The 11012-nt window shown below is 45.1% G+C and overlaps 2 protein-coding genes across 4 annotated transcripts in view; one reads left to right on the plus strand and one right to left on the minus strand.

Annotated features, from left to right (window-relative positions):
* The window catches only part of cdk17 (cyclin-dependent kinase 17), a 41341-nt gene extending 35267 nt beyond the window's left edge, over positions 1 to 6074 (minus strand). Inside the window, exon 1 of the mRNA XM_052055233.1 lies at positions 5710 to 6074. The gene's annotated coding sequence lies outside the window, so the exon portion shown is untranslated. The remainder of the gene's footprint in view (positions 1 to 5709) is intronic.
* phyh (phytanoyl-CoA 2-hydroxylase) lies at positions 3928 to 11007 on the plus strand. 3 transcript variants are annotated; one of them, XM_052055247.1, is made up of 10 exons: positions 3928 to 4056; positions 7188 to 7288; positions 7864 to 7913; positions 8577 to 8687; positions 8771 to 8939; positions 9004 to 9085; positions 9251 to 9432; positions 9566 to 9715; positions 9804 to 9938; positions 10063 to 11007. In XM_052055247.1, the coding sequence occupies exons 2-10, from the start codon at positions 7223 to 7225 to the stop codon at positions 10114 to 10116; spliced, it is 999 nt and encodes a 332-aa protein (XP_051911207.1). In that variant the 5' UTR covers positions 3928 to 4056; positions 7188 to 7222; the 3' UTR covers positions 10117 to 11007. The 3 variants fall into 3 exon arrangements, with proteins under 3 accessions (XP_051911207.1, XP_051911208.1, XP_051911209.1); XM_052055248.1 differs by lacking the exon at positions 3928 to 4056 and adding an exon at positions 7064 to 7082; XM_052055249.1 differs by lacking the exons at positions 3928 to 4056; positions 7188 to 7288 and adding an exon at positions 7334 to 7426.
* Positions 11008 to 11012: the final 5 nt, after the last annotated feature.

An 11012-nucleotide genomic window follows, 5' to 3' on the forward strand; every position in this document is an offset into this window, starting at 1 on the left:
CGCATACAAAACTGCATCGGTACTGCTTTGCCCGGCGTGGTGGGCGCTCTCGGCTCAAAGACCCTTTTGTTTGCTTGAGAGAACCCCCCCCAAAAAAGGGTGAGCTGTAGCATTACTGACCCACAGGGGCTTCGCGGATTTCTTGTGAGCAACAGCACAAAAGGTGGAAATGTTAATATTAATAGAAAGATGAAGGACAAGCTTGGGGGGGGGGGGGGGGGGGGGGGGACCAAAGTGTCAAGAAAACGCCTCCTAAAAAAAAAAAACACCGGAAGAAACGACGATAAAAAGACGGCGGAGAGGAAGGCCGGAGTTGAAGGCAACGTGTTATTTATAGATTTGTGAAGCCTTGCAAAGTACGACCCCCCCCCCCCTCGCCCCCCGCCTGTAAGCATACGAATGTCAACAGAGCAGCGCGGTGAGCCGTTATCGGCCCACGTGACGAAACGCAAACGCCTCCCGGACACAGGACGAGACAAATTCCCCAAAGCTTTTGGGCACACGCGCGCGCGCATGCTATGCTAGCGTCTGAGGTCACGACTAAGGCAGGACACTCTTAATCTTCAATTACAGAAGGATGATCCTTGAAATCAGTGGATCAAGACTGCGTTGTTATCAAGCCCACAACACACACACACACGGTGATCTCGGTCAAGCTCGAAACACAAGAGCTCAAACGGACGCTTAGTCGGACGAAGATGCGCGGTGAACAATCAACCTCTGCGGTGTACAGTAGCTAAAAATAGCTTGGTTTTTTCCCCTATGCATTTGCGGGCTTTCTGTCTGTTGAACAGATGATGCGAAGCGCAGATGCATGAGCATCGATGAACCCGCGTCTTTACACCAGGCGCGAAGGCGTACGCATGCGCGTGTTCGGTTTTCCGCTGGCCGCAGTGGACCGGAAGACGATTGCCGTCCGGTTAAAAACCTCGCGGCTCCATTCGGGTGTTGACATAGCGCTCGTAAATGCTTTGGAGGAGCGGGCTCGACGACTGTACTCATTCACTTGACGGATGAGAGCTGCATTAAAAAAATATTTGAATAATAATAAAATATATTTTAGCAGTCGGCGTGGGTTTTCTCCGGGTATTCCGGTTTCCTCCCACATTCCCAAAACATCCATGGAAGGCTGATTGAACACTCTAAACCGTCTGTAGGTGTGAGTGCGGATGGTTGTTCGTCTCTGTGTGCCCTCCGATTGGCTGGCGACCATTTCAGGGTGTCCCCCGCCTAATACCCGAAGACGGCTGGGATAGGCTCCAGCACCCCATCGCAACCCTTGTGAGGATAAAGCGGTTCGGAAAATGAATGAATTACAGCAGTATGTAGAGGAATTTAGCTTCCAACCTCCTTCTATTAATTCTGCTCAGTCTGTGAGTTCTGAAATGTAAAAAAAATATTTTTAAAAAAGGGAGTGAAAAAAATGACACACCCTTCGTTACATTTGTTTATGAAAATGAAAGCTCGGGGAAAGCGTACCACAACGGTTTCATCATGCGTTGGAACCCTGCCGCGTTCACAAGACGGCGACTGCTTACAGGTTTGACTCGATTGTGTTGTTTAACGCTCGCCACATTACGTGCTGCGGGCAAAAACCACATCAGAGCCCTCTTCCTGGTTGCCTTTTAATTTAATTTTATTTTTTTTAAGTTGATAAGTCAGCAGTGGCAACAAGCACTTGAGCAGAGAATGGGCGTACAGTAAACCACAACTCACCCTTTCGGATAAAGAAATCGACCGAGGTTATAAATAACGCTCCTGTTGAAATCCAGAGTTTGAGTGACAGAACCAAATGGGAACAAAAATTTTTCAAAACATTTCCTACCATTCATGTGGATTATGACTTGTACCTTTCATTTTTTTTGGTCGGCCTTTGTCAAAAGAAATGACATAATGAAATAATGTGGTTGCCCAAGTGTGCACACCCCTCTTATAAGCGGGATGTGGTGAACCACAACAAATTGCCCCGCACGTGTTTGGGAAGATTTGGTTCTAAATGAAAGAAAGTTTTGAAACATAATCGGGACTGTTGATAGCGCAGCGTCAGTTTGTTGGGTCCGTTTGACTTTAAATGGAACCGGCTCGGGGCCTGAGTCAGCACGGTGTGAAGAACGCAGCGTTCCAAGTATGACTAACTCCCATTTCACACGAGTTTGTGATGGTTCACTTTGAACCAGGGTTATAATATTCATTCATTCATTTTCCGAACTGCTTTATCCTCACAAGGGTCACGGGGGATGCTGGAGCCTATGCCAGCCGTCTACGGACAGTAGGCGGGGGACACCCTGAACGGGTTGCCAGGCAATCGCAGGGCACATAGAGACGAACAACCATCAGCGCTCACACTCACACTTGTGGACAGTTTAGAACAGGGGTGTCAAACTCATTTCACAAGTGGACCGGGCCATTAAAATTTTCCATACTCTGCTATTAATAACCAAAGTAACACGTCTTTCCTTTGTTTTGGTCTAAAGAAGCACAAGAATATTTGAAAAATGTTGAAATTTAATGCACATTTTTGACAAAACATTTCATGAAGCACCTTAGATTTCCTTCAACAAATGTGCAATTTACTTTTAGCATTCACATACAGTATATGCATTGCAATTGATCCCACTGATTGTACTATGGCACAAAACTTTTAAAAGTATTCATTCCGTGTCGATGCATTTTATTCCACTTTTAAATGATCCTGCGGGCCTGACTGAACGTCCTGGGGGGCCGGTTCCGACCCGCGGGACATATGTTTGACACCACATTGGTTTAGAGTGTTCAATCAGCCTGACATGGATGTTTTTGGAATGTGGGAGGAAACCGGAATACCCGGAGAAAACCCACGTAGGCAGGGGGAGAACATGCAAACTCCACACAGGGAGACCGAAGCTAGAATTGAACTTGGTACCTCTGCACTGTGAGGCCGATGCGCTGACCACTGGATCACCGGACCGCCCAGGGTTATAATAGTTTGTTTTTGTTTTGGGGAGGGGGTTGCAAAAATCTTGCCTCACCTTTCCTGGACTCGTACACGGTTGAATACTAAACCTCATATTTCAATTGTACCGCCACCCCCCACTCCCCGAACACTCAAGGGACATCGTTTGTGCCAATTTGTCAAACTGCGCGCGGCTCCTTCCCGTACGGACGCCCGCAACTAAAACACCTGCCCCGCTTTCATGTGCAAATTTTCATGCGCTTTCACTCCATCTGATGTTATTTCATCACGAATGAGCAGCGGCCTGTTTTCGACACCAATGTGACCCGAGCCTGTGTGCAAAATCCCCGTCTGATGTCGCTCCAATAAATGCCGCTCTTTAATCCCCGGGATTATGAGCCAATCTCCCTTCTGCCCGACTCGACACACACACACACACACACACATCTGGAAGCGCACCGCGACAGTGTCGACAAACGCGACTTGAGGCGTTGTTACAGCGGAATGTGTGCGAGACGAATGAACACACACTCGAGCGCACGCTACAAGACCGAACAGCCCCTTCGGACATCCGACCGCACTCACAGAGGACGAGAAGCGCACGCAGTATCTCATGAGATGCCTGTCTCACATCATGTCTGATGCGGTTCCACCGGGATATTTTTTAAAATTTTTTTGCACACGATCGAATGAACGCGACGCCACTCCACATTCCTTGCATAGTTAACATCGTTTTTTTTATTTTGGGGGGGGGGGCATGATTCATGTGTCGCCGCACATGGGGTGTTTTCTATTGCTCAAATTGTGACAAGTGCACCCCTCCCTCAAAAAAAATGAACTGATTTGAATGTTATGTAAAGGAGGCAGAACGAGAGGGAGAAGAGGTGAGAACCTGAGCGGTTGCCAATGGCAACGGTGTTTTGGAGGCTGATCATAAAGCAAAGCGCAGTCTGCCTCGCAGCAAAGCATTGTGGGCAATCTGGACGCCTTACGCAACGCTTGACGAAGAGCTGAGGTGCATTTGGAAATATAGGAATATTAGCGTTGGTTCTTCATGGTGCTAGATTTGAAATGCGATGGATTAAAACAACACTTGTGCTTCCCCCACCAGACATCCCAAAAACGTGAGTGAAGATTCGAGAGTTTGCAAAGATGCGAACGGGAGTTTGAATGTTTGTCAAGATTCGCCCCACGATTGGCTTTCAGACCAGTCATGGTGGACGCCGCCTCTCGAAAATGGACGGATGGGTGATTGTAATATTTCGGCCATTTTACGTCACAAATTTCATGTTAACTCATTTGGACAGAGGAGGTTTCAGACCATCGCCAGCGATACACGCGAAATTAAAATGAGCATTATTGTCAAGTGAGATCACCAAAATAGGACAAAAATAACCCCCCCGTTTAGCATCTCCACATGAGAAATTATAACTACAGTTGTTCCATTCATAACTTTACCCAAGTGTCAATCAAAATCAAGAATAATTATGCTGGTAAAGGCAGAATTTGTTAGTGTGTTAGATCAGAGGTTGGGAACCTCATGTGGCATTTGATTGGGCCCTTCGTGCATTAAAAAAAACAAATAAAACCACAAAAGAACTGTTTAACTCATTCACTCCCAATGACGTTTTTAAACGTCTTTTCAGACTTGGTCCGGAATTGGCTGGTACTGAATGAGTTAAAAAAGACCCACAATATGAATTAATGCATGACAGTCATGTCTGCATATTTGGTATGTATCTCAGGGACTTTTTTTTTTAAAGCTAAGCCAACAGTCTATTTTCAATTTTATCGAAAAAACAAACACTGAATTGTCAACAACTGAAACTCCCGTCAAATCTTTTCTGTTAAATATTTCTAGTCCCAGGAAAAGATCAAACCAGATAATGTACCATCAGTTCCAAGAGACATTCGTGTGTCTGCACGTGACCGAGCTCCAGTCCTGCTGTAATGGAACCGTGTGCGACAAAATGCAAATCAATAAAAGCACTCCTAGATGGCCTCGCAATGGTTTGGTAGGGGGGGACGTCGTTATAATGACTTTGTCCTCTGGGGGTGTGCTACCCTCAATAGGGTAACAGCAACCTACATGTGGATGTGGGTCAGAACACACACTGGTTTTGACGCATGGAGACAAATGGAAGAGGTTAAAAACGATGAAGGACAGTGAAAGCAAACTGGCGGAGAACAAGAGGGGGGAAACGTGCATAGGTCAGTTTTGGGGCGATGAAATAGGAGCAGGTGCAACGTTGGTAAAATAACAGCATCGTAGGTATGCAGGGGGGTAAAAAGGATAGAAGCTGCATCATTACGTTAAAATACAGATAGGGAGTTTGGGTGTTGAAAATGAGCCACTGTTTTTTCGAAATGCTACTTCGTGTTGAAAAAGTGAGAGGCAATTCGATAAGTTGGTTGTTATCGAGTCACGCCACATTTGAAAAGTGGAATTGCTACATTTTGTTGATAGGCGCAGAAACCGAGCAGGAGCATCACGGGCGTGCACAATGAACACGTTTTGTCAACAAACTTACATATTTGCACACCACTAAGACGCGATGCGTTTTTTTTCGGTGGGCGAAACGGAAGGCGTTTTGTCAAATGTCGAAAGACTACAACATTCAATGTGGCATCGCAATTTGCGTTCGTGTTGACATTTTAGAAAAACCCAAACCGCATTCCCGCCCTTGTCTTTGGCAGCCGAATTAGCTGAAACGTCACAAACTCCATTATCGGACAGAACTGATGGTTTCCAGAATTGTTTTGGGGGCTCGCGTTACCTGTAAACGGTGAAGTCCGTGGTTTCAAGCGGACTCTCCGGAGCTGCCAGGCCCGGATGCCCTCCTCCGCTGTATCCGCCTACAGAAGTAGACCGAAAAACAGAAGCTCCCGCTCGGTTCCGGTTCCAGGCGTTCTGGTGAAGAAATGACACGACGTCCTCAGAAATGAAAAAAAATGAGAGATGAGGCAAAGGGCGACGGATCGAACCCCTACAAAAAAGGTCGTGTTTGTTGCCGTGAGACCAGATTAAAGAGTCTGGAGAAGGATCTCTCCCATTCCACAAACGACTGAGGGGGACGGGAGGGGTGCAGTCAAGCTAGCTGTCATCAAGCTGTACAGGAGAGAAAAGCAACTTCCTGTTTGAGAATAAAAAATAAAAGCGAGACGGCATCCGGTTAGTGACCAATAACAGAAGTTCGTACTTTATCGCCACCTTCACAGTGTTAACATCGACATGTATTTTTTAAATGAATTATTTGAAAGTTGTATGAAATTAATATTCCGTTTTCAATGTATATATTTGTTCCATCCTTTGATAATGGAGGATACGTCAAGTATTAATCATTTTATAGATTTTGTGTAATTATAATACAGTACAGTCAGGTTTTTACTGGCCTTGTTACACACGCACACTCACTCACACAATACACACGCAGTATATTGAAATAATGGTGACCTTGTCACTATTTACTCACAAATAGACTTGTAATCACCGAGAAATCTGAGCCTGTTCAGAACACGAATTTGATGTATTAGAGGAATACGGGCTTGTTTAGAACACGAATTGTACGTACAAAACGCAAACGGTGGAAACTTAAATGCATCTTCTGCCATCTAATGGAAGATCCTGTCATTCAAGTCACCGGCAGCACTATTTAAGATAAGATAACCTTCATTTGTCCCACACTGGGGAAATTTGCAGTCTACAGCAGGAGAATTGTGTGTGTGTGTGGGGGGGGGGGGGGTTAGGAAAAAAAACAAAGTGTTGCACAAGTAAATGTTTCAGAAAAAGAACTGTACACAGTATAGAATGCAATATAAATATAAGATTTTGGATTGAATGCATAGTACTGTTCCACAATTTCCAGGTGAGTAAAACGAGATACTCCCCACGTGACACACCTGGTGATCCCCCACAGCGTGCAATACAGTATTTAACTGCACACCCCCAAGAACCACGACAAATTGCCAAACTCGAGAAAAGTGAGCATCTTTGGTTTTTGGTGATATGGCGCCCTCTGCTGGAAAATGAGTTAACACTGGTACTGTTAAGCGGATGATTAGAATCGGTTAAATTAATAGTTAATGGGATGGTGCAAATAATATTGCTCCATTCAACTGTGCGAGATTTCATGTTGCTCATCTACAAAGAGTAATTTCATTCACTCACTCACTCACTCACACACTGACAAACGTGATGTGTAGTGTTTTTTTGCTCTTTGACCTACATCCATAACGCTGGTGATTCTCCCCCAAGTAACGCACAAAGAGCGGCTTCGAAACGGGTGAACGATGTCGCAGGCTGCGGAAAGGCTCAGATTGTTGACCGGACATCTCGATCGAGCCCCCGCAGTGGTCGTATCCTCTTTGATTCGTTAGCTCTTATGGATCATCTTATGTAGCCAGGGAGCTTTGCATCGAGCCGAGGACTGCGCAGACAACGTCGGCCGGGGTCCCACCGGAGACAACTTGGCCGGTTCACGGTTGCGGTTAACGGTATTTTCCCAGCACAATTGAACATAGACGCTCCCGAAAAATGTAATATTTGTACGCGTACTTACTACAAGCTTGATAACCAGCAAACTCAACGCTTTACCTAATCGCCGAATGGTTTTGTACGGGGTTTATGTTTTAAATTGTTATTCTCGACTGAAATATGAGACAAAAAGCGGTGGCAACGTGTGTACATTACGGCAACTTATCGTTGCTCGGCGTTCCTTTGAAATAGTTTGCCATTAATCTCTCTCAAAGTGTATCGTCCATGTCCAAATGCATCATGGGAAAAAAGTACGGAACGATTCTCCATTACATGATGCACTGACGAAAAAAAAGTTAACTGTCTGGACATTTTAGTAGCTGTTTTCACTTATGTAAATGTACCATTTAAAAAATCCGAAAACTATGCTAATTATCCTTAACTTGAGTTCCTTTAGGCAACACGGACGTCTGCTCCAACCTCCGCCCTTCACCCCCGTAAGTTCAGGTAAGGACAGACCTATCGATTACAGCGGGAATCCATTTTGTGTAGTATAAGCAGGGATAGAAATTTTCCGCGGATAAGCGGAAATCCGCCGTTTTATTTCTTAAATTGATCATTTTTGTAAATCGTCGAAATCCGTTGAGATTTTTTTTTGGGGGGGGGGCCTCAGGTACCTTATCGTCGATTTTTCACGAATTCTCCAAATCTGTATTTCCATCTTCTGATTGTAAACAGCCCTGCGATTGGACGTGTATGATGTCTTACTTGTTGTGATTGGTCGCCCCGTCCAGGCCACGCCCCTTTTCGCTTTTTTTCATCACTGGCAATTGCCATCCCTGTATAATTGTTTACGACCCCTTTGGCTCAGTTAAAACGTGATGGCTTTAATAATTATTAACGTCCACCCCGCCTTTCCTTGTGTACAGTGCAAACCCCGGACAAGTTGAGTTTACTGATGGAAAACATTAATTATGACAAATAGCTACCCAGTTTCAGCTGAGAGGATTTAATTGTGTCCATATTGTTCAATCCCAAATAATGAGCCTCTAAGGGAGCTAAAAAGTTCACGAAAAATATTACAAACACGCCTTATCATTATTTGCACACTTTTTACTCAACAACGGATTGAAACTATTATCATTATCTGATTATTATTATTTTTTCCAGATACACGCTTGATAATGACCTGCTGAAGCCAGAAGAGCGGCTCTTCTATGAGCAAAATGGATTCCTCCACGTCAGGAATCTTGTGGCCGACGAGGCCATCGACTTGTTCAGGTGACGGATTGAAACTCCAAACGCAATGGATATGACACACAAAACGTAGTTAAGTCATCCGCACGTTTCGGAAATGTCTACAGGAAAGAGTTTGAGCGCATTTGCAAGCGGGAAGTCCGCATTCCCGGTCTGATCATCATGAGAGACATCACCATCGCCAAGTCGGAGTTTGTTCCCGATCAGAAAGCCATCACGAAAATCCAAGACTTCCAGGATGACCCTGAACTTTTCCGTTACTGCTCCTTACCGCAGGTCCGAAACACATTTTTAAACTTTCACACTGAACAATAACCAAGAACTGAACCTGCCTTGTCAGATCCTAAAGTATGTGGAGTGCTTCACCGGACCGAACATCATGGCCATGCACACCATGCTCATCAACAAGCCTCCCGATGCGGGTATCAGGACGCTTCGGAATTTTACAACCATGTTAAATTAAATTATTTATATATATTATTAAATATATTTTAGTTATATTACTTATTACATATATATATTTATTATTAAATATATATTGTTCAATTATGTTAAAAACGCTCATCCGGGGGGTTCTGTTTATACAGGCAAAAAAACATCCCGTCACCCGATGCACCAGGATCTGCATTACTTCCCGTTCCGCCCGGCTGACCGCATCGTCTGCGCCTGGACGGCTTTAGAGCGGGTGAACAGGCAGAACGGGTGTCTGGTGGTCCTGCCGGGAACGCACATGGGAACGCTCAAGGAGCACGACTACCCAGAGTGGGAGGTAAGGAGAGATGGGAAACAAACAAACAAAAAAAAAACCAAACAAACAAACAAGGATGATGATGAAACCCACACCCGGATTTACGCCGGCTTGAAATGAATCCCCAATGTGAATTTTCACACCCGATGCCTAGGGCGGCGTGAACAAGATGTACCACGGGGTGCGCGACTACGACCCACAACAACCCAGGGTGCACCTGGAAATGGAAAAGGGGGACACAGTTTTTTTCCACCCTTTGCTGATTCACGGTTCCGGAATGAATAAGACGCAAGGGTTCCGTAAGGTACGACGCTACCCGCAATGCAAGTCCGAATAACCCACAGGCTATGAGTTTGACCCCCGTGCTCTTATTGCGGTTCTGTTTTTTTTAGGCTATTTCCTGCCACTACGCCAGTTCCGACTGCAATTATATCGACGTGAAGGGAACCACGCAGGAAAACATCGAGAACGAGGTGAAGGAGATCGCCTCCAAGAGGCTCCCCGAGGCCGTCGGTATCACCTTCCAGGTCATTTCAGCATTTCAGTGAAACTAAGACAATATTGTGTCAATATGATACTGGCTATTACGACATTTGGAAAAAAGGTTCTAATTTGTCAACCTCCCCCCCCCCCCCCCCCACCCACCCACAGGACACGTGGGCCTTCCGAGGGCGCCTGGTGAAGGGAGAAAAACGCATCCTTTAAGACGAAAGACGACGGGGAAAATTGTTCAGAAGCAATCAGATGTCTTCACTTCACTTTAACCCTTCCATGCACCAATAATGGGAACCCGATAACATGATCGGCTGTCCACTGTAGTGACCGCTCTCCCAGAAAGTCTTTTATTTTCCTTGAGATAATTTAGACATCCTAATAATTTCAGAGCGCAGTGTGAAATTAGCCTTGCCGTAGCGCAGAGATGTACCGACAAACACTTGGTTTGTTTCTTTTTGCTGCGCTTTACAGCTCGTAAAAACAGTTACCGTATTTTCCGCACCATAAGACGCTTCGGAGTATCAGGCGCACCCCTTCAACTAATGGCCACTTTTAAAACGGTTTTCATGGATAGGGCGCACCGTTTTATGAGGCGCATAGAAGAGAAGCCACATTAGTGGCTGCAGTTGCATTATCCATCCACTAGATGGAGCTACACAAATGGGAATACAATACAATACAGTTTATATAGAGCTTTCACATCCGCTGCAGCTGTAACAAAGCGCCTTGCGGAACATTTAACATACGACGTGCATGAAATCATAATATTGATCCATATACAAGAGTTCGGATTATAAATTGCACTGTCGGCTTTTGAGCAAATTTAATGCTTTTAGGTGTGCCTTATAGTGCGGAAAATACGGTCCATAATTTTTGCGGTTAAGCCTGACTGGCTCGAAAAAGATGGCTTTTGGCATGTTGCTTCTGGGGAACGGGGGGTGCAGGTGGAAAAATATAGTACGAGATCAGAATCTTTGTGCGGAAACGGCCTAACAATTTGATTTACGGGACGCCTTTCATATGATGAATGTATCCTCGCTGTTTTTTTTTTTTACAATGAATCATTTTCATGTTCTAATAATAAACCATACTTGAATCGTCGACGT

This window comes from Hippocampus zosterae, chromosome 21, assembly GCF_025434085.1.
Source record: "Hippocampus zosterae strain Florida chromosome 21, ASM2543408v3, whole genome shotgun sequence".
Classification (NCBI taxonomy): domain Eukaryota; kingdom Metazoa; phylum Chordata; class Actinopteri; order Syngnathiformes; family Syngnathidae; genus Hippocampus; species Hippocampus zosterae.

What these genes read in the sequence shown, in the direction of transcription:
- phyh (XM_052055247.1), top strand. Translation starts at nt 7,223, where the DNA reads ATGTCGCAGGCTGCGGAAAGGCTCAGATTGTTGACCGGACATCTCGAT. An exon ending in CAACAAGCCTCCCGATGCGG is followed by an intron (nt 9,086 to 9,250) that starts GTATCAGGACGC and finishes CTGTTTATACAG; the next exon opens with GCAAAAAAACATCCCGTCAC. An exon ending in AGACGCAAGGGTTCCGTAAG is followed by an intron (nt 9,716 to 9,803) that starts GTACGACGCTAC and finishes TGTTTTTTTTAG; the next exon opens with GCTATTTCCTGCCACTACGC.